This window comes from Bombina bombina, chromosome 7 (assembly GCF_027579735.1).
Source record: "Bombina bombina isolate aBomBom1 chromosome 7, aBomBom1.pri, whole genome shotgun sequence".
Taxonomy (NCBI): domain Eukaryota; kingdom Metazoa; phylum Chordata; class Amphibia; order Anura; family Bombinatoridae; genus Bombina; species Bombina bombina.
This window is the reverse complement of record NC_069505.1, coordinates 281,023,014-281,046,940: the sequence shown is the minus strand read 5'-3', so window position 1 is coordinate 281,046,940 and position 23,927 is coordinate 281,023,014. Positions and strand designations below refer to the sequence as shown.

General features: G+C 41.0%; 1 protein-coding gene across 1 annotated transcript in view; it reads left to right on the top strand.

The window, feature by feature from the left end:
• The window catches only part of ITPR1 (inositol 1,4,5-trisphosphate receptor type 1), a 532,169-nt gene that overhangs the window by 371,295 nt on the left and 136,947 nt on the right, over window positions 1-23,927 (top strand). Inside the window, exons 24-29 of the mRNA XM_053689365.1 lie at window positions 5,575-5,736; window positions 5,814-5,975; window positions 13,679-13,744; window positions 13,819-13,956; window positions 14,197-14,322; window positions 23,654-23,854. Coding sequence (XP_053545340.1) covers window positions 5,575-5,736; window positions 5,814-5,975; window positions 13,679-13,744; window positions 13,819-13,956; window positions 14,197-14,322; window positions 23,654-23,854 — 855 coding nt within the window. The remainder of the gene's footprint in view (window positions 1-5,574; window positions 5,737-5,813; window positions 5,976-13,678; window positions 13,745-13,818; window positions 13,957-14,196; window positions 14,323-23,653; window positions 23,855-23,927) is intronic.

Sequence of the window (23,927 nt, the reverse complement as noted above, 5' to 3'; positions counted from 1 at the left end):
AGCTAGAGAGGGCGAAGTCACTTTATTATTAAAATTGTGATATTTTCATTCTAAAATATGTGCCCAAAGTAAGTTATATTCTGTAATTTTACTGCACATTATATCAGAGCGTATGTTAAATAGTGTGTCTTGCTTTTTTTATTTTGGAAAAATGCCAGTAAAACATTTACAAGTAGTTCTCTTCAGATTCAAGCCGGTACTCCTTTTTGTTTAGGAGTGGTTGGCTACTTGGTAAATTTTGACTCTCCTGTCGTTATCAATCTTCTAGAATCTAGTGAAATTTATATTTACTAGGATTCATTTGTAAACATTTTCCTGTTCTCGACCGTATTAAGAGAATTTTCTCAGGGATGGGGGAGGATTACCCCTTCACCTGTCTGTAATAGCCGTCTCTCAAATATCATGGTGCAACCATTGCTATTCTGGTTAGAGACCTTCAATCCTCATTTAGGATAGATGCTCGTTTACAAAACTTATGTAGAAGTGCGGCTTCTTTTTGGAATGCTTTGTCAGATTCCTTTTTGGAGGACTCCATAAGGAGATCACTAACGAGAAGGTCTGTTAGGCCAATAGTTTATTTTTGAAGTTTTTCCCTTTGTTTTTTTCCAAGCAGGAGCAGTCAAAGTTCTCTTGGATATCCAGTCTTGGATGAGGGGGATGTACGCAAATAAGACTGCAGCTTACTATCATTCAGCATGAAGGTTCGCCCCAGAACAGGATTGGATTCTGTGGAGGGCAGTCTGTCTCAGTTTATTCTTTTGTCTGGATACTAGATGTCCTAGATCCCTAAGGGGCTGTAGATATAGTATCCCAAGGTTACAAATTGATATCATCTTTCGAGGAGTAGGTTCCTCCTCATGTTTCTTTAAAGCCCAGATAAAGAGAGAGGCGTTATTGAAATGTGTTCAGAATCTTCCTCTCTTGGAGGGATTGTTCCAGTTTCAGTTTAGGATCAGGATCTAGTTGCTTTTCCATTCTGTTCAAACTACCTTTCGTCTTAATTTAGGCCTGTACTGTCCTTCAAGATGGAGACTCTTCGCTCCATTCTTCATTGGTGCTAGAGGGTCAGTTTATAACGGCATTACATCTAAAGGATGTGTATCCTCAGTTTCCCTTTCAAAGGGATCATCTCAGATTTCTGAGTTTTACTTTCCGGCTGAATTTTTTTCATTTGTTGAGCCAATAATGGCTTTGAAACAGCTCCCAGAGTTTTCTGAAATATCTCGACCGCGATCGGTTCCGGGATTGCAGTGGCGTCCTTCCTAGACGTCCTCTTGGTCCAGGCGACATTTTTCAACAAACAAGATCTCATTGGAGGTTTCATTGGTTTTTTTCTTCGTTTCACGGATGGAAGTGGACCTGGAGAAGAGCTCCCTTGTCCCAGCTGCATGGGTATTCTACTATTTACTTATTGTTGATCCTTTCAATGAAGTTCTTTCTGTCGGAGGTCAGGAAAGCCAGGCCGTTGAGGTAGCTCAGTTGGTAAATGCCTTGACTTCAAATCCCGGCAGGGCCGACTCAGCCCTTCATCCTCCAGAGGTCGATAAAAGGAGTACCATTAAATTGGGTAATAACAACTATTACAATTCAGCTGCCGATTTGGTTAATTCCGAGAGCGAGCGCTGAAAAAGCGCTTGGAGTCCCACTGGGAGAAAGGCGCTATATAAATACTAGTTATTTAACTTGCCAGGGTATTATCTCAAATGGTAGAGCACTCGCTTATCATGCGAGAGGTAGCATGTTCGCTGCCCGCATTATAATGCAGGGACTTGGGTCCTGGGAGAAGTTTGCTCTCCCCTTCACTTTTGAGGCTGATAGAGACTTTCAATGCTCTGATGGTTTGACCTCAGTTGTCTTTAGCCCTTTTTATCGGGTAATAGACAGACAACATAGCCTCTGTGATTTTCATCTCCTTATAGGGAGGAACTTTAGTTCAGATTATTTTTTGTGGGTAGGTGCTCAGTTATTGTCCTTCTGCCATCCACATTTCTGGAATGGATAACAGGGACGCGGCATTCTGAGCAGTCAGGCTTATCATCCCGGGGAAGTGGGAACTACATCCTGGAGTGTTCTCCAGGTTATCTCCCAAATGGGGGTTTTCCAGAATTGGTTCTGCTGGGGTCTCGTCAGAACCCAAGTTCCCAAGACGGTTCGAGGTCAAGAGATCCTCAAGTCCTCTAATATATTTCTGGCAGTTCCTTGGAACTTCAGGTTGCCATATCCTCCTTTTTGTTCTCCTTCTGCGAGTCATCGTTCGGTTCAAGTGGGAGAGAGCATTGGGTTTCTACTAGCTCCTGCGTAGCCTCTCAGGATCTGGTAGGTGGATCTACTAGAGATGTTGTCTCTCCGTGGAGACTTCCGCTGGGGAACGATCTTCTGCCTCAGGGGTCCTTCAGTCATCCAAATATATTTTCTCTGAAACTATTTGCTTGGAGATTGTTCTCTTGTTTTTAGCTAATCGTGGGTCTTTCAAATCGGTTCTTAAGACCACGATTCAGGGTCGCAAGCCTTCCCCTAGAAGAATGTTATATAAGATATGGCGAAGGGAGATGTGGTGTTGTGGTTAGCTCCACCGCTCCCAAAACAGAAAGTTGTGGGTTTAAACCCAGGTAAAAGCTCCTGTTTACTCTGGCGTGTACTTCTGGTGACAGATAACATTCCAACGTTGTAAGTATTTTAAGGACCCCAAGGATCTATTTTATCCATGTAGACCTTGAGAATGGGTTATTTGTTAGTACCCTCAAGGGTCAGTTTTCGGTGCTGGCCATTCTGCTGCTCAAGCATCTGGCGGTCGTGCCAGATGTACAACCTCTTTTTCAGGTCCTGGTCGGAATCAGGACCGTGTTTAAGTCAGTTGCTCCTTAGGAGCCTTAACCTTGTTCTTGAGCCTATACTTTCCATAGATATTAAATGTTATCTTAGAGTTTTGTTCTTCTGCTCGGAGGGTTTCTGAACTCAAATTTGCAGTGTGGTTTCCTTATCTCTTATTTCAGTAGATAAGGCAGTTCTTCGAACCAAGTTGGTTTTTCTTCCTAAGGTTGTTTTGGACAGATATTTTATTCAGCAAATCGTTGTTCCTTTTTTCTGTCCTACTCTTTCTTCTCATAAAGATCGTCAGGCGCACTACTTAAATGTTGTGCGGGACCTTAAATTTTCACTACAGGGGACTTTTGTCAGTCTCCTGGATTGTTTATTGTTTTTCTGGTTAGACATTTAGGCCAGTAAGCTTGCGCTACTTCTTCTCTTCTCTCTGGTTGAGAAGTGTTATTGTAGGGCTTATGAGCCTGCTGCCTCCTGAGGGAATAACAGCTCTTTCCATTGGGGGGGTGTTCTCTTCTTGGGCCTTCAAAAAAAAGAGTCCTCTGTGGAAAAGATTTGTAAGGCGGCGACTTGACTTTCCTTGCTCGTTTTTTCTAAAGTCTATAGATTTGCTCTTTTGCCTCGACTGAGGCTTCTTTCGGGAGAATGGGTCTTCAAGCAGTGGTTCCTTCTGGTTAGGTTACCTGTCTTATCCCTCATGTATCATCGGTGTCCTCTGGCTTGGGTATTGATTCCCAATAGTAATTGATGATGATGATGATCCGTGGACTCATTAGAAAGAAATCAAAATTTATGCTTACCTGATAAATGTATTTATTTCTTGACAGTGTGTCCACGGCACTCACTGTTTTTCAGACAGTTTGCTTATATACACTTCAGGCACCTCTGCACCTTGTGTTCTTTCCTTTCTCTCCTTTTCCTTCGGTCGAATGACTGGGGGTTGTTGGAAGGGAAGTCATACTTAAAGGGACACTGTAGCCAAAAAAAATATTTTGTGATTCAGATAGAGCATGCAATTTTACGCAACTTTCTAATTTACTCCTATTATCAAATTGTCTTAATTTTCTTGGTATGTTTATTGGAAAAGCAAGAATGTAAGTTTAGATGCCGGCCCATTTTAGGTGAACAACCTGGGTTGTCCTTGCTGATTGGACAGCACCTTTAAACAAATGCTGTCCATGGTTCTGAACCCACAATTTGCTGGCTCCTTAGCTGAGATGCCTTCTTTGCAAATAAAGATTGCAAGAGAATGAAGAAAAATTGATAATAGAAGTAAATTAGAAAGTTGCTTACAATTACATGCTCTATCTGAATCATGAAAGAAAAAATTTGGGTTCAGTGTCCCTTTAAGTTTCCTGGGGTGTTCTTTGCCTCCTCCTGCTGGCCAGGAGTGATATTCTCAACAGTAATTGATGATGATCCGTGGACTCAGTGTCAAGAAATACATTTATCAGTTAAGCATAAATTTTGTTTTTTATTATAGCAATGAAATTGTAACACCTTGCACTTTGGTTGCCTACTTCAAAAGTGTTCTCCAATCGGTGCTCTAGCCATAAAGCACTCACACAATTTTGTTTTGTGTGGCTAGAGCGCTGATTAGAGAACAGTTGGCTCACAAACTTTTTTTTACTTTTGAAGTGGGTGGGGGAGCGTGGTGAATAACTTAGGATTTCATTGCTATATTAAAAAGAAAGTTAGAGTTTCTTCATTAGAATGGATAAATTAAAGTTCATCTAAAATAACGTTTCCATTCCGGAACTAATTATACGAATTGGAAACTTAACCTGCACTAAGACTTAGTTATGGTAATCGGCTATGCCAATGGTTTGCTGATGAGCTCATATCCAAGCACTGATAAAATAAAGGTGAACATAGCCAATGGCTTGTACATAAGTCTAATGGGAAATAGTTGCAACATATTTAGTCATACAGTTTTAAAATCAGGAATAATATATATTATTTGAGATAGATAAAGCCATAATTGTACCTTCTTGTGCCAGTTAGACTTTTATACCATGAAGATAGGAATCCATGGTGGTGTTCACTTTATTGTGCAGGTTTGTTGACTTCTTGAGTAATAAAACTAGAGATCTAGCGGCCCAAAAGATGTGTGAATTGGTACTTTAAATACATTTAATTTTTAATATAACCTCTTGTGCTTTTAAAACTGGCTGTTGTGGAGTTCTGGGTCTGTGTGTTTACTGGAAATAAGTTGTTTGCTTATGATTAGCCCACTGTGTACTTAAAGGGAAAGTAAAATCCATAATTCGAGATTCATGATTTAAAAAGAGCATACAATTTTGAACAACTTTCCAATTTACTTCTATTATTTAATTTGCTTCCTTCTTTAGTTATCCTTTTACTGAGATTTTATCTAGGAAAGCTCAGGAGCAGCAAATAACCTAGGTTCTAGCTTCTGATTGGTGGCTGCATATATACACCGATTGTCATTGGCTCACCCATGTGTTGAGTTAGAAACCAGTAGTGCATTGCTGCTCCTTCAACAAATGATACCAAGAGAATGAAGCAAATTTGATAATAGAAGTAAATTGGAAAGTTGTTTAATATTGTATGTTCCACCTAAATCATGAAAGACAAATTGTTTCCTGTCCCTTTTAATAATTCTGTGAATTAGTTGATACAGTGTTGTTTTTTTTTACTTTTTTATTCCATGTTGACGTTACTGTGTATGTGAACATTTTGGTTTGGTTTAAAGTTAAATTTATTTCTGATCTCTACCATCCCATCAGTGAGGAGAACACCCCTCTTGATCTAGATGACGATGGTGGGCGCACATTTCTTCGAGTCCTCCTACATCTTACAATGCATGACTACCCCCCACTGGTGTCTGGGGCCCTACATCTGCTGTTTAGGCATTTCAGTCAGAGGCAGGAGGTGCTTCAAGCTTTCAAACAGGTACAGAGTGTACTGGCTATTCACATTAAGGAGGTAACATTATGAAGGGCTCTCCTGATAACGCCTTGTAACTGTAGGTTCAGCTTCTGGTCACAAGCCAGGATGTGGAAAACTACAAACAGATAAAGCAGGACTTGGATCAGTTGCGGTCCATAGTGGAAAAGTCTGAGCTCTGGGTGTACAAGGGATCTGGTCCAGAAGAGACCCCAGAGAAGCCAGCAGCATCTGATGGAAAGAAGGTACAAGATTTAATATACTGGAACGTAAACCTGTCAAATATTAGGTGCATCTGAAATAAATAAAAAGTAGAAGATTCATCACTAGCTATTTGTGTTCAATGTATATGGAAGGAAGAGCCGTGATGTTTAAAGTGTCAGAAAACTCAACATTTAACTTATTGTAAAGTTAAAGGATTTAAAAAATGCAACTTCATTACAACTGATGAATGAATCTCCATCTAAAATATAGTATGTATGGAGAGAGTGGTGTGTACTCAGTGGACACACCACGCCCTTAGGGGGCGCTTCCTCAGTTTCAATATAATAGGTGATATGGTAGTGCTTGTAATGTCTCAACAGAAAAAAACAGGCCATATATATATATATATATATATATATATATATATATATATATATATATATATATATATATATATATATATATATATATATATATATATATATATATATATATATATATATATATATACTGGAATATAAACATAGATTGGAAAAAAATATTAAAACCAATTCAAAACCAAATAATGATAATGTGAAAGTCTATGGGTCCAGGGTAATGACAGTTCCCAGATGTTTGAGGCTGCACTCTGTCAAAGGATGGCTATCCTGTAGTATGGAATCTAAAAAAGAATAAAAAACAGAGGCGCCACCATGGCCTAATATCGCCAGTACAGGTAAAATGAGCAGCAATATGTGAATGTGAATACTCACAAACATAAAGCACCCCACTGGTGCTAGTAGAGCAGACTGACACTTCTCAGTGGTTCAGCACACTGTATCCAAAGCGCAGAGACAGTCAGGAATCCTCTGACACTCCAATGTATATGTGCCTATGGATAAAGGAAAAAGCAACACGACATGGCCCAATATCATCAGGACAAGGGGAAAATAATACCAATTGCTTGCACTTACAAGATGGTGGGCACCTGCAGGTGCAATCTCGGCAAACTGGAGCCAAAACGTCGCCCAGTAGACTTAAAACAGCAATCCTCAACAGGAACCAGGATCAACGATATAATTTATCACAGGAAGTGAAAAAAATACACACAATAGCAAGTGTATAAAAGTATAAAAAGTCTTTATTAACACAGCAACGCGTTTCTCAGCCTACTCAGGGCTGTTTCATCAGGCTATGAAACAGACTGTCTCTGCGCTTTGGATACAGTGTGCTGAACCACTGAGAAGTGTCAGTCTGCTCTACTAGCACCAGTGGGGTGCTTTATGTTTGTGAGTATTCACATTCTCATATTGCTGCTCATTTTACCTGTACTGGCGATATTAGGCCATGGTGGCGCCTCTGTTTTTTATTCTTTTTTAGATTCCATCTAAAATATCACATTCCGGATCTGTTTTTATTAAAGGGACATGAAACCCAAATTTTTTATTTTGTGATTTAGAAAAAGCATGTCATTTTAAACAACTTTCTAATTTACTTCTATTATCTCATTTGCTTCATTCTCTTGATATCACTTGCTGAAAAGCATATCTAGATATGCTCAGTAGCTGCTGATTGGTTGCTGCACATAGAGGCCTTGTGTGATTGGCTCACACATGTGCATTACTATTTCTTCAACAAAGGATATCTAAAGAATTGAGCAAATTAGATAATAGAAGTAAATTGGAAAGTTGTTTAAAATTACATGCCCTATCTGAATCATGAAAGTTTAATTTTGACTAGACTGCCCCTTTAAGGGGGAGAGTTCATCATCACTTTAATATGAATATACAAGTTCCAAAAGAATTGGTCTAAATATAGGATGCCTTGTTCTTAAAGGGATATGAAACCCAAATTGTTTTCTTTTATTATTCAGATAGAGAATACAATTTTTAAAAAGTTTCCAATTTTCTTCTATTATCCGATTTGTTTCATTCTCTTCTTTGTTGAAGAGTTATCTAGATAGGTCGCATGTACCTGTCTGGGGCACTACATGACGGGAAATAGTGCTGCCACCTAGTGTAACATTGTTGCACATTATTGCAAAACTGCTGCTATATTGGACTTTAGACACTTACACACTCCTAAACTTACCTTCTTGCTTTTCAACAAAGGATAACAAGAAAATAAAAAAGTCTCCAATTTACTTCCATTATCATTTTTACTTTTTTTCCCCTTGGTATTGTTTGTTGAAAAGCAGGCAGTAATGTGTGGGAGCGTGCATGTAACTGAAGCAATATATGGCAGCAGTTTTATATTTTATACATTTGCTAAAACAATAGGTGGCTGCAGTGTTTCCTGTTATATACTGATCCTGATATATGCACGCTACATATCTCTTCAACAAAGGACACCAGCAAATTATAATTGGTAATAGAAGCAAATTTAAAAAGTTTTAAAATTGTATGCGCTGTCTGAATCGTGAAAGAAAAATGTTAAGTTTGTGCAATACTCAATAACTCAAAGCATGAAACCTAACATATTACATGCATAAGTCACAGCACAAGCTTATTTTTATCTGCGCATATTCGGCCACATCCAGTAGTGACCAGGAACATAAAATGCACTAGGCTTTTCTAAAGGTGTATCCAAAAACTGCTCTTGATTGTAAAACACTGCAGATTGTGCTAAATGATTTACAAACATTCTTTGATAATTCAGTGCTTAATTGCTTTGATATACACCCTAAAATTGGCTTTAGAGATTTTGAAATCTTAGGACCTTTCACAGACTGAGGCCTAGATCACATGAGCTATAAACGTAGCACCTTGACTTTACGCTCTTGTTTAATGTAGATTTTATTTCTAGCTCTATCTACAACTGGCTCTTGAATCTTCTTGTATTTTTACTGCTCCTACGGTCTGGCTATTCAAAAAATCTAATTGGCACTGGCTGGTTGCTTCTAAAAAGTTTAAAACATTAGCATGTAGTACTTTACATTAATTTTGGTGACTGCCTTTTAATTGAAATACATTTTTATTCGTTTCCATTGGACATAGTACATAACATATCATGTGGTTAAATATAAACAGGGTTATAGAATTATTCCCAGGGTGCATATCATAAAAGTCCCTTTTATTGTCTCCCAAAGTCCATATAATGAAGATTCTGTTTCATCTCATCTCTGCGAGTCCAATAACTTAGGTTCAAACATAATATTCAAAACATTTATAACTCCCACAAACCTCCCCTCCCCCCCAGGTGTTTCCAAGAACTATAGCCAAGTCCTGGCAAAATCAATACTCTTGTATCAACAGCTAGCTAAATATATTGTCTTTGCATAAATATTTAGGTGTCAGGAGTCTGGGGTTCTCTATTATTCCCCTCTCACGCACTCCTCTGCCTCAACCCCCTCACATCTGTTCCTGCTGGAAGATCTATAGGGAGCTATCCTTTCCCAAAATCCAGTAATACCTTACTTTTTGAAACTGTTCCTTAGATCCCTGGGACCATGCCGCTAATTCTGACATTATATAGGTGTCTTTAATCTTATCCACTACCTCCCCCCAACTAGGCACTCCCACCTTCCAATGCCTGGCTATACATATTCGTAAGCATGTACAGAGGGTCTTAATGAAAGTATTGGTCGCTGAGTTAAACTCTCTATTCCGTTTGTTTAGTAGCGCCTGGGTTATCGTCAGTGTAATGTTTTCGTTTAGAGTGTTGCTGAGTAACTCCGAGAGCCTCACCCACAGAGGCTGCACTTTCGAGCAGTGGTGACTGCCCTTTAAAGGGGCAGTGTACCCAAAAATGTTCTCCACTTTATTTTGTTCCCAACAATCCATTTTAGCTGTTGCAGTGTGTTAAATTGTTTACAGATGGCTCTTTTATATTATCAGAATTTTAAATCCCTACTTATACAGAAAGTTTCTATAATTATTGGCTATTGAAAAGCTATGTAAACCGTGCCAGCAGAAGAAATTACACTCCCGGTGGGAGAGAAGTAATAAAATGTTTAATTCTCAGATTGGGCTTTACCGTATGTGTGATCACAAAGTGATATGAGATCTAATTTTCCTGCAAGCTCAAACCATTTTACAGGGTTGTTGTTTACAAAAAACTGCTTTTCCATTTACAAAAATAAACCCAAATATTTTTTTACAATGCAATGTCCCTTTTATTGGATGACTTTTGTATCAAGTTTCAAATAGTGATTTCAGCACAGAGTACAGTTTTGTTAGTTTTGTCATCCCTGTAGGGATTGCTTAGGACTATTTAATGACTGCTGGTAGTACCCTTAAAGGGACATTAAACCCAAAATTGTATTTCATGATTCAGACAGAGAATACAAATTTAAACATTTGAATTTACTTCTATTATCTAATTTGCTTCATTCTTTAGATATACTATGTTAAAGAAAAAGCAATGCACATGGGTCAGCCAATCGCACAAGGCATCTATGTGCAGCCACCAATCAGCAGCACCTGAGCCTATCTAGATAGACTTTTCAGGAAAGAATATCAAGAGATGAAAGCAAATTAAATAATAGAAGTAAATTAGAAAGTTGTTTAACATTGTATTCTCTATTTGAATCATGAGAGAAAAAATTTGGGTTTAATGTCCCTTTTAACCTAAAGGCAAGTAATACAAACATTTAAAATTGGATCATGCTATTTATGCATTAGAATATCCCTTTAACACAAAACACACATTGCTGAGTTTTAGCCCTTTGGTTGTCGGCTGTAATTAGTGCACAACTTTGCAGTCCTATAAAAGTTGTTTAGCATTGAAGTTGTTAAACCAACAGCTTGTACTATAACATTTTACATTGCCTATATTATGTGCAGTATATATCATTTGTGTGTGCAGTGATTTTTAGTACCTGTCTGGGGCACTACATGACGGGAAATAGTGCTGCCACCTAGTGTAACATTGTTGCACATTATTGCAAAACTGCTGCTATATTGGACTTTAGACACTTACACACTCCTAAACTTACCTTCTTGCTTTTCAACAAAGGATAACAAGAAAATAAAAAAGTCTCCAATTTACTTCCATTATCATTTTTACTTTTTTTCCCCTTGGTATTGTTTGTTGAAAAGCAGGCAGTAATGTGTGGGAGCGTGCATGTAACTGAAGCAATATATGGCAGCAGTTTTATATTTTATACATTTGCTAAAACAATAGGTGGCTGCAGTGTTTCCTGTTATATACTGATCCTGATATATGCACGCTACATATCTCTTCAACAAAGGACACCAGCAAATTATAATTGGTAATAGAAGCAAATTTAAAAAGTTTTAAAATTGTATGCGCTGTCTGAATCGTGAAAGAAAAATGTTAAGTTTGTGCAATACTCAATAACTCAAAGCATGAAACCTAACATATTACATGCATAAGTCACAGCACAAGCTTATTTTTATCTGCGGATATTCGGCCACATCCAGTAGTGACCAGGAACATAAAATGCACTAGGCTTTTCTAAAGGTGTATCCAAAAACTGCTCTTGATTGTAAAACACTGCAGATTGTGCTAAATGATTTACAAACATTCTTTGATAATTCAGTGCTTAATTGCTTTGATATACACCCTAAAATTGGCTTTAGAGATTTTGAAATCTTAGGACCTTTCACAGACTGAGGCCTAGATCACATGAGCTATAAACGTAGCACCTTGACTTTACGCTCTTGTTTAATGTAGATTTTATTTCTAGCTCTATCTACAACTGGCTCTTGAATCTTCTTGTATTTTTACTGCTCCTACGGTCTGGCTATTCAAAAAATCTAATTGGCACTGGCTGGTTGCTTCTAAAAAGTTTAAAACATTAGCATGTAGTACTTTACATTAATTTTGGTGACTGCCTTTTAATTGAAATACATTTTTATTCGTTTCCATTGGACATAGTACATAACATATCATGTGGTTAAATATAAACAGGGTTATAGAATTATTCCCAGGGTGCATATCATAAAAGTCCCTTTTATTGTCTCCCAAAGTCCATATAATGAAGATTCTGTTTCATCTCATCTCTGCGAGTCCAATAACTTAGGTTCAAACATAATATTCAAAACATTTATAACTCCCACAAACCTCCCCTCCCCCCCAGGTGTTTCCAAGAACTATAGCCAAGTCCTGGCAAAATCAATACTCTTGTATCAACAGCTAGCTAAATATATTGTCTTTGCATAAATATTTAGGTGTCAGGAGTCTGGGGTTCTCTATTATTCCCCTCTCACGCACTCCTCTGCCTCAACCCCCTCACATCTGTTCCTGCTGGAAGATCTATAGGGAGCTATCCTTTCCCAAAATCCAGTAATACCTTACTTTTTGAAACTGTTCCTTAGATCCCTGGGACCATGCCGCTAATTCTGACATTATATAGGTGTCTTTAATCTTATCCACTACCTCCCCCCAACTAGGCACTCCCACCTTCCAATGCCTGGCTATACATATTCGTAAGCATGTACAGAGGGTCTTAATGAAAGTATTGGTCGCTGAGTTAAACTCTCTATTCCGTTTGTTTAGTAGCGCCTGGGTTATCGTCAGTGTAATGTTTTCGTTTAGAGTGTTGCTGAGTAACTCCGAGAGCCTCACCCACAGAGGCTGCACTTTCGAGCAGTGGTGACTGCCTTTTAAAGGGGCAGTGTACCCAAAAATGTTCTCCACTTTATTTTGTTCCCAACAATCCATTTTAGCTGTTGCAGTGTGTTAAATTGTTTACAGATGGCTCTTTTATATTATCAGAATTTTAAATCCCTACTTATACAGAAAGTTTCTATAATTATTGGCTATTGAAAAGCTATGTAAACCGTGCCAGCAGAAGAAATTACACTCCCGGTGGGAGAGAAGTAATAAAATGTTTAATTCTCAGATTGGGCTTTACCGTATGTGTGATCAGAAAGTGATATGAGATCTAATTTTCCTGCAAGCTCAAACCATTTTACAGGGTGGTTGTTTACAAAAAACTGCTTTTCCATTTACAAAAATAAACCCAAATATTTTTTTACAATGCAATGTCCCTTTTATTGGATGACTTTTGTATCAAGTTTCAAATAGTGATTTCAGCACAGAGTACAGTTTTGTTAGTTTTGTCATCCCTGTAGGGATTGCTTAGGACTATTTAATGACTGCTGGTAGTACCCTTAAAGGGACATTAAACCCAAAATTGTATTTCATGATTCAGACAGAGAATACAAATTTAAACATTTGAATTTACTTCTATTATCTAATTTGCTTCATTCTTTAGATATACTATGTTAAAGAAAAAGCAATGCACATGGGTCAGCCAATCGCACAAGGCATCTATGTGCAGCCACCAATCAGCACCTGAGCCTATCTAGATAGACTTTTCAGGAAAGATTATCAAGAGATGAAAGCAAATTAAATAATAGAAGTAAATTAGAAAGTTGTTTAACATTGTATTCTCTATTTGAATCATGAGAGAAAAAATTTGGGTTTAATGTCCCTTTTAACCTAAAGGCAAGTAATACAAACATTTAAAATTGGATCATGCTATTTATGCATTAGAATATCCCTTTAACACAAAACACACATTGCCGAGTTTTAGCCCTTTGGTTGTCGGCTGTAATTAGTGCACAACTTTGCAGTCCTATAAAAGTTGTTTAGCATTGAAGTTGTTAAACCAACAGCTTGTACTATAACATTTTACATTGCCTATATTATGTACAGTATATATCATTTGTGTGTGCAGTGATTTTTATTATCTTTATGATCACGTTCTTGAAGCATATATATCTGCTGGAGCAAGTGTTTAAGATGAGGTGGGGATATCTGGCTTTTTAACCTTTGCAATGGTTTTTATCCACAGGAAGTATCTGGAAAGCCAAAGAAGGCAGAGAGTACAAGCAGCTACAACTACAGGGTAGTCAAAGAGGTAAGCTGGGGGCCTTGGGAACTGTACTGCCATCCTTAGGTTTTACAGAAGTCAGCTGTTTGATTTCCCTGCAGATCCTACTGCGTCTCAACAAACTGTGCGTGCAGGAGAACCCGTCAGGCCGCAGGAATCGGAAGCAACAGCAGCGTCTACTGCGCAACATGGGTGCCCACAGTGTGGTGTTGGAACTGCTGCAGATCCCGTATGAGAAGGTGAGGTATGGCCACTATGTAAGGGGAGCCACCAATAAATGGAGCACAAGTTTGGAGTATTATCGCGTCTCTGTTCCAGTATCCCAGTCTGAATTCATTCTCTTCTATCCTGCCCAGCTCTTCAATGTTGAATGTTGAACTTTCTAATGGGTTTATTTAAAAATATATATATATATAAATATATATATATATATATATATATATATATAAAAATATATAAAAAATCATTTATTTTTTTAGATGGAAGACACTCGAATGCAAGAGATCATGAAAATAGCACATGAATTCCTTCAGAACTTCTGTGCGGGTAACCAACAGAACCAAGCACTGCTCCATAAACACATCAACCTGTTCCTGACACCTGGGGTGAGAAGTGTCCACTGCTCTAGGATAAAATTTATTTTAGAAAAATTGGATTTATTCTTTATTTTAAACCATCAAGCCCTTATTTGGTTACAGTCATTTGTCCGTGGTGGAACTGTATCTGTTAATACAGTGAGGAAACTCAAACTTAGACACCAAGAATAAACTGTTTAGAAGTGGTAATTGGCCTACTATCCTTCAAGATAACAAATAGTTTCCATCTAAAGGGAAGGAGAGTCCACTGCTTTATTCATCACTTGAGGGAAATAAGAACCTGGCCACCAGGAGGAGGCAGACACCCCAGCCAAAGGCTTAAATACCTTCCCCTCTTCTTTCATCCCCCTGTCATTCTTTGCCTTTCATCACAGGAGGTTGGCAGAGAAGTGTCTGAAGATTCGGAGAGTCTCTTATGGAGGATAGTACTCTGCGCAATGGGACTGGAGTTTTAAGTAGTCCTATCAGCCTCTCAGTGAGAGCATTGGTGAAAGTTAGAGTCCGGAGATGCAGGGGGGGGGGAGTTCTGCGAAACCATCCTGACTCATATTAACAGCTGCTTAAGCAATCAGCGTTGACGAGTTTCGCTGCCTGCTTTTATTCTCTCAAGTCCATGTCAGGAGCAGCGCTACTAACCTGTCACACTTGAAGGGCCGTGTTCCTGTTCCACGGCATTGATTCTGGTAAGATCGTTTTTATATATATATATATATATATATATATACACGCAAGACAGGGTTACAGTGTGACTCCTTTTATCTGTATAGAATCTAAGGTAATACCCTCAGAAGGGGGTTATTGAACAAGGGGGATTTTAATGTACATAATGATGGTTATTGTGTTTTTGCTGCACTTGTGTGAGATGGGGCTCTGTCAGTGTTCAACAGTTATAGAGAGATTGAGGCAGGCTTTTTGGAACGTGTCCCGCTCAGTGCAGGGGCGGACCTGCATTGCACTCCACGTGACTGGGTGTGGCCTCAGTAACTTCCTCTTTCTCAACCTGTGTCCGGAGGAGACGAAAGCTGTTTCTCGTAGTCGAGGTCATAGGTGGTGGTGAGTGCCCTGGTCATTGGGATATAAAGGTGCCATTTAATCTATAATACAGTCCGTAATAAAGGAGCAAGCTATGGAGGACTCTGATATGTTGGCGGATACTCCTTCCTTATTTAAACCTAACTGTGTATACTATGAGGTGGTTCCGGTAGAACCGCTGTTACAGCTCTGTTCCACAGACAATATTACTACTTCTAAAAAGAATAAAAGTATTTAGTACAACGGAGCCGCCCACCTCTGAGGGTTCTCCGCCCCCGCGAGGAGCGTTCCCTACAAGCATCTCAGATTACACAAGCAGTTCCCCAGGGCACTACTAATCCTCCCGCGGAAAGGGCTCTTTGGCCTCCAGATTTCGCTGATCAGTTGCAGATGGTGTTTTCTGTGGCCATAAATGCAATGCCTCGTCATACTAAGCACAAGCAGAAGGTACGGCACTGCTATCTGTCTCAGGGGTCTTAAACTCCGCTGGACAGATTATCCGCGGAGGACAATTCCGACTTATCAGAGGATGTCGCTTCTTAGTCCGAATTGGCTACTTCTAGGCCTCCGTCCACGGAGGAACCAGATTTCAAATTTAAAATGGAGGTTTTACGTTTCCTGCTGAAGGAAGTGCTTGCTACGCTGGAGGTTCCAGAACTGAAACTACAGGAGGAACCTTCGATCCCTAAACTGGATAGGGTTTACGAGGACAGGGTAGTGCCCAAGGCCTTCCCGGTTCCTATCAAAGTGGCAAACATTATAAAGAATGAATGGGAGAAACTGGGTTCGCCCTTTTCTCCCCCGTCTTCTTTTAAGAAGCTTTTCCCCGTTCCAGTAGCGCAGCTTGAACTGTGGGGAACCGTCCCTAAGGTGGACGATGCTATCGCCACACTCGCTAAGAGAATGACCATTCCGCTTTAGGATTAGCTCCTCTTTTAAGTAACCCATGGATAAAAAGACTCCATGTTGCGGAAGATGTTTCAACTAACTGGGTTTGTTTTCCAACCGGTGGCGGCTACCTATTGGTGTGACGCAATATCAGCAATGGTCGAGGTGGAGACCCCCCTCAATGAGATTTTGGATCGAATCAAATGCTTAAGAGTAGCGCATTCGTTCATTTGTGATGCTAACATTCAGATTATTCGCCTGAACGCTAAAACGTCAGGGTTTTCTGTTTTAACTCGCAGGGCTCTGTGGCTAAAATTGTGGTCTGCTGACATGACGTCTAAGTCTCGCTTGCTTTCCCTACCATTCAAGGGGAATGTTTTGTTTGGCCTGGGCCTGGATTCTACCATATCTACAGTCACGGGTGGCAAGGGCTCCTTGTTACCTCAGGATAAGAAAGCCAAACCTAAGGGATCTACTTTTCGTCCCTTTTGTGGAAGCCAGTAAACTCTTGGAATAAGTCCAAGCAGAACAAGAAGGCAGCCCGAGTCAAATTCGGCATGAAGGGGTGGCCCCCGACCTGTCCTTGGACCAGGTAGGGGGCAGACTATCTTTTTTGGGGGCCTGGAGGGGAGATGTTAGACCCGTGGGTCCTGGAGATTGTTGCCCAGGGGTACAGGATAGGTTTCAAATCATATCCACTCAGAGGCAGGTTCCTCCTGTCAAACATTTCAAAACCAGAAAAGCGAAACGCTTTCCCTGGGGTGTGTGAGGGATCTCATCTCTCGGGGTAATTGTCCCAGTTCCTCCAGCAGAAAGATGTCTGGGGTATTATTCAAACCTTTTCAGGGTCCCAAAGGAGGGCACGTTTTCTCCAACATAGGTGTGTCCGGTCCACGGCGTCATCCTTACTTGTGGGATATTCTCTTCCCCAACAGGAAATGGCAAAGAGCCCAGCAAAGCTGGTCACATGATCCCTCCTAGGCTCCGCCTACCCCAGTCATTCTCTTTGCCGTTGTACAGGCAACATCTCCACGGAGATGGCTTAGAGTTTTTTAGTGTTTAACTTTTGCTTCTTCTGAGGCTATTTTTTGGGAGAAGGGTTTTGCAAGCCGTGGTGCCTTCCATTTAGGTGACCTGATTTGCTCCCTCCCTTCATCCGTGTCCTAAAGCTTTGGTATTGGTTCCCACAAGTAAGGATGACGCCGTGGACCGGACACACCTATGTTGGAGAAAACAGAATTTATGTTTACCTGATAATTTACTTTCACCAACGGTGTGTCCGGTCCACGGCCCGCCCTGGTTTTTTAATCAGGTCTGATAATTTATTTTCTTTAACTACAGTCACCACGGTATCATATGGTTTCTCCTATGCAAATATTCCTCCTTAACGTCGGTCGAATGACTGGGGTAGGCGGAGCCTAGGAGGGATCATGTGACCAGCTTTGCTGGGCTCTTTGCCATTTCCTGTTGGGGAAGAGAATATCCCACAAGTAAGGATGACGCCGTGGACCGGACACACCGTTGGAGAAAGTAATTTATCAGGTAAACATAAATTCTGTTTTCGTCAAGAGGGGCAACTCATGACTATAGACCTAAAGGATGCTTACCTTCATGTTCCAATCCACAAGGATCACTTCAAATTTCTAAGGTTCGCCTTCCAGGACCAGCACTTCCAGTTTGTGGCCCTTCCGTTTGGTCTGGCAACAGCCCCAAGAGTCTTTACAAAGGTTCTGAGAGCTCTTCTCACAGTAGCGAGAGCCAGAGGGATTGCAGTGGCTCCATATCTGGACGATATCCTGGTCCAGGCTCCATCCTACAGTCTGGCGGAGAATCATACGAGAGCTGCTCTCCTCCTACTTCGATCCAATGGGTGGAAGATAAACGAATCAAAGAGGGTTCATTTGTCCCCAGCAACAGGATGGAGTTCCCGGGTACGATACTAGATTCTTCTGCGATGATATTTCTGACAGACCAGAGATGTTGCAAGCTTGCATCCAACTGTCTAGACCTGTAGACATTCTCCAGGACATCTGTGGCCAGGTGTATGGAGGTAATGAGGCTCATGGTATCTAGCATAGATGTCATTCCATTTGCCAGGTTCCATCTCAGACCTCTGCAGCTGTGCGTGTTGAGACAATGGAACGGTGATCATTCAGAATTGTCCCAACAGATATCTCTGGACAGACCGTGAGGGAGTCCCTGTCTTGGTGCACCCGACCGGGCCAGTTGTCCCAGGGGAATTACTTCCGGAGACCATCCTGGGAGATTGTAACCACAGATGCGAGTCTATCAGAATGGGGAGCTGTTTGGGGTGCCAGAAAGGCGCAAGGCAGATGGATTCGAGAGGAATCGAGTCTACCTATAAATATTCTGGAACTTCGAGCGATATTCAATAATCTGAAGGCTTTTCCCCCTCTGGGGTCGTCCAAATTCATCATATTCCAGTCAGACAAAATCACCTCTGTGACTTACATAAACCACCAGGGGGGGGGGGGGGGCGAGAAGCTCCCTAGGGAAGAATCTTGGATTCTGGAATGGACAGAGACTCACAATTGTTCGCTCTCAGCGATCCACATTCCGGGTGTGGACAACTGGGAAGCAGATTTTCTGAGCAGACAGACGTTTCATCCAGGGGAATGGTCTCTCCACCCCGAGATGTTTGCGGAGATCTGCAGCAGATGGAGAAAATATATCTTATGGCTCCCAGACTCAATTGCAAGCTGTCAGTTCCGCATGGGGATCCCTGGATCACGACCCGTATCTGGGTAGACGCCTTGGCGGTACCCTGGGACTTCAACCTAATCTACATATTTCCACTGTTACCTCTTCTACCACAAGTAGTGGCCCGCATCAAGCAGGAGCAAGTTTCGGCTATTCTGATTGCTCCGTCGTGGCCGCAGAGGACGCGGTTTGTGGATCTAGTGGCGATGTCATCATATCCACCATGGAATTTACCTTGTTTCAAGGATCTGCTAGTTCAAGGTCCTTTTTCTACACCAAAATCTCGATTCTCTGAGGCTGACTGTGTGGAGATTGAACGCCTAGTCTTAGCCAAGATAGGTTTTTCGGAAAGAGTGATCGACACTCTCGTCCAGGCCAGGAAGCCAGTCACTAGACTCATCTACCACAAGGTGTGGAGGACCTACTTGTCCAGGTGTGAGGAACGAGGATACCCATGGCTCAAGGTCAAGGTATCCTGGATTTTGGCTTTTCTCCAGGATGGTCTGGATAAGGGTCTTGCCGCCAGTTCCCTAAGGGGACAAATTTCTGCTTTATCGGTACTGTAGCATAAGAAGCTTGCAGAGCTTCCTGACGTTCAGTCCTTTGTTCAGGCTCTGGTTAGGATTAGACCAGTTTTCAGGAATCCGGCTCCTCCCTGGAGCTTAAACTTGGTGCTTAAAGTTTTGCAGAGTGCTCCGTTTGAGCCTATGCATGCCCTTTTGTTATTGGCTATTGCATCGGCACGCAGAGTCTGAGTTGGCGGCCTTACAGTTTGAGCCTCCTTACTTGGTATTTCATGCTGACAAAGCTGTTCTGTGAACCGGTTTGGGATTTCTTCCCAAGGTAGTGTAGTCATAACAACCAGGAAATCGTGGTTCCTTCCTTGTGTCCTAACCCTTCCTCGTGTCCTAACCCTTCCTCTTCGAAGGAGAGGTTACTTCATAATCTGGATGTGGCTAAGACCTTGAAGTTTTATCTTCAAGCCACGAAGGAGTTCAGACAGACGTCGTCTTTATTTGTTGTGTATTCTGGAAGGCGCAGGGGGCAAAGGGCCTCTGCAACTTCTCTATCTTTTTGGTTGAGGAGTTTGATCCGTCTGGCTTATGAGACAGCGGACACGCCTCCTCCGAGGATTACAGCTCACTCGACTAGAGCTGTGGCCTCTTCTTGGGCCTTTAAGAATGAGGCCTCTATGGAGCAAATTTGTAAGGCAGCAACCTGGTCATCCTTACATACTTTTTGCAAAGTTATACAAATTTGACGTTTTTGCTTCGGTGGAAGCAGCTTTTGGGAGAAAGGTTCTACAGGCTGTGGTGCCCTCAGTATAGGGTCCGCCTCCTTTACCCTCCTGTTTTCTTCATTCAGTGTCCTCTAGAGCTTGGGTATTTGTTCCCACAAGTGATTAATGAAACAGTGGACTCTCCTCCCCTTTAGATGGAAAACATAAATTATGCTTGCCTGATCATTTCATTTCCATCGTGAGGAGGAAAGTCCACTGCACCCGCCCGTTCTCTGGTGGGCGGACCTAAATTTATTTTTCTTCTTCTGGCACCATTTATACCCTGATATTTCTCCTACTGTTCCTTGTTCCCTTGGCAGAATGACTGGGGAATGAGGGAAGTGTGGGAGGTATTTAAGCCTTTGGCTGGGTTGTCTTTGACTCCTCTGGGTGGCCAGGTTCTTATTTCCCACACGTGATGAATGAAGCAGTGGACTCTCCTACCCACGATGGAAATTAAATGATCAGGTAAGCTTAATTTATGTTTTTCAAGTATGTTGCAGGCTATAGTGGGCAGTTTACAAAATTGTATTGGCCACTATAACATCTCTATTTCTAAAATGGTTCTCACTGCTGTCATAAGTGTGAATATATCAAAGGGACAATGTCATTAGGCAAGCAGTGCTACAGTCTGTATTTTTCAATCAGACTAAATGGGTGAATTTGTTAAATGGTTCTATACATTTGAACAAAGAAATTGCTTTGCCCAAAAAGAAAAATGTTGACCAAGAACAAAATGTCAGATTTATAGCTTTACATTTATCTTTTTTATATTGCATACATTGTTATGCTCATAAAAACATCTATTCCACAACTTAACTTATGTTCCACTGTAAATTCATTCCTTGTTTCTAACCTGAAAATCAAATGCAGGTCTCATGGTCACACCTTTGGGTGGCATTTTTAAACCTCCGTCACCATTTCTATTAAATGTGGGTGGTTTTCTAAACATGTATACCATTCAAATGTTTAGCCTCTAGACAGGAATGTGAGGTTTTAGCAAGTGGAGAAGGTTGTGAGCAGAGGGAAGGGCACAGGTGGGAGAGTATCTGTAGACAAGGTCTGAGATCTAGGGGGGAGCAGTGCCATTGAGGGCCTTGAATGTCAGAATAGGAATTTTGTGTTTAATTCTGGAGCCTGTAGGAAGTCAGTGAAAGGGATTTGGCAGAGAGTTGCAGCAAAAGAGGAGTGACATGTAAGGAAAATCAGCCTAGTAGAGGCATTAATTATGGATTGTAAAGGAGATACATGACAACTAGGGAGACCATAGAGGATGGAGTTGCAATAGTCAAGGCGGGAAATTATGAGAGAGGGGATTAATATTTTAGCTATGTCTTGTATAGGGAAGTGGAGAATTTTGGAGGCGTTTTTAAGGTGGAAACGCCATGAGTTGGCCAAAGACTGGATGTGAAGAGTGTATGAGAGATCTTGGCTAAGTGTGACCACAAGACATCAGGCATGTGGAGTTGGGGTAATGCTATTATCAACAATTATTGAAAGATGGGGGGTGGGGATTTTGGAAGAAGAGGAAAAATAAGGAGCTCAGTTTTGAAAAGATTTAGCTTAAGGTAGTGAAAGGACATCCAAAATGAAATATGAGAGAGAGGACACAAGTTGGCAAGGAAGAGGATAGCTCTGGTGCAGAAAGGTAGCTTTGCGTGTCATCGGCATACAAATGATATTGAAACCCGTGGGACATTTTTAAGGAACCTAATTATGATATATAGATTGAGAAGAGAAGGGGACCAAGGACAGAGCCTTGTGGTACCCCAACAGAAAGTGTTAGAGGGGCAACAGAAAAGGTTACACTAAAGGTACGGTTAAACAGGGGAATTACGAGAGGGCTGTGTCAAAAATGTTGAAGGATCTGAGGTTTTGGAGCAAAAGAGGCTGCAGACAGATCCAGACTTATTAACAGAGAGAAGTGGCATTTTGATTTTGCTTCAAGTAGGTCAGTAGTAACCTTGACAATTGCTGTCTCTGTGGGGTGTTGAGGGTGAAAACCAGTTTGCAGTGGGTGAAGGAGGGAGTTTAATGTGAGGAAATGAGATAAAGTTGTATAAACTAGCTTTTCAAGACTTTTTTGATGCAAGGGGGAGTAGGGAAATAGGGCAGTAGTTGGATGGGGAGGTTGTATCAAGAGAAGGTTTTTGTTTTATTCAGTATGGATGTTACTAGTGCGTGTTTAAGAGATTTTGGAATTATACCACTGCTGAGGGAGAGGTTGAAATGCGTGTGAGAATAGAGATAAAGGGGGTAAGAGATATTGAAGGCAGTAGCTGAGAGGGGGGATTGGATTGAGGGGACATGTAGTGAGGTGAGAGGATGATATAAGGGCAGAAGCTTCTTCCTCCGTAACCGGGGCATAGGAGCTGGGTTTGTGTGTTTTGGAAGATTTTAAGCTATTGAGGGAGTTGGAGACTGGTAGTATGTTGAGAGATGATTTAGTTTCTGATGGAATCAATTTTGTTGTTAGTGGCTGGCAAAATCTTGAGCAGAGAGATCAGTTGTAGTAAGGGGTGGGTGAAGAAGGGTACTGAAAGTGTAGAACAGACATTTTGGGTTTGGAGAAAGAGTAGAGGAGTAGTCTTGCTTACAGAGGTTAAGTGCAGAATAGTAGGAGTTCAAGATGAACTTGTAGTGAAGAAAGTCATCTAACACTGAGATTTTCAACAATGTCGCTAATGAGTGCGGGAACATCTGCGTAGGTGGCATGTCAGAGTAGTATGCCAGGGCTGAGGATGAGTGTGTGCGTGACTTCGTAGTTATGGTGCCATTTTATCAGGGACTGAAGGAGTGGAGTTGTAGTGACAGATTGGTCAGGGTAAGAAAATGAGATGGAAGAGCAGAGATTTGAGTGCGTTTGAAAGATGTTGCTGATCTAGGGACTTAATGCTTCTGTAGAGTTCGGTGTGAGGGTTAGATGAAGGGAGAGTAGTTGGAAGTGCTGTGATATCACACGTGAGGAGATGATGGTTAGAGAGAGGAAAAGGGGTTTCAGTGAAGAAGATTTTTGTAGTTTTTAAAAACAGCGCATACAAAACAAAATGGCCGCCACACTGTTATGTATGGCTTTCATATTGCACACACTAATGCTCACCATAGACCTCTACAATTTGCAGAAGTTTCATGAAAATGTGCAAATGTTTTATTTCACGAAGTCGACTGCGCAGTGCAAATTTTAACTGCAATATTGTCTTTGAGGGTTATGACTATGTGTAATCATGTTTTAAGAGAACATTAACAGCTGAAAATAAAATCGAGGGCATGCCCATCTTTGTGAGTGGAAGAGTCAGTCCATTACTTGAAGGGGGAGAGGCACTGATGTTTTATGCTCCCTGAGGGCTTAGGTTGGACAATCTTATTTAGAGCTTGACTTGATTGACTTTTTTTTCCTTTCCATTCCCCATCTTTTATCAGATTCTGGAAGCTGTCACAATGCAGCACATCTTCATGAACAATTACCAGCTGTGCAGTGAAATTAATGAGAGAGTGGTTCAGCATTTTGCCCACTGCATTGAGACCCATGGGCGCAGCGTTCAGTACATAAAGTTCCTTCAAACTATTGTAAAGGCAGAAAGCCGCTTTATTAAGAAATGCCAGGACATAGTAATGGCAGAGGTAAGACCAGGGATACTTAAACGGACATGATATCCAAATGTTGAAACGCTTATAAGTGATGCAGCAAGATATT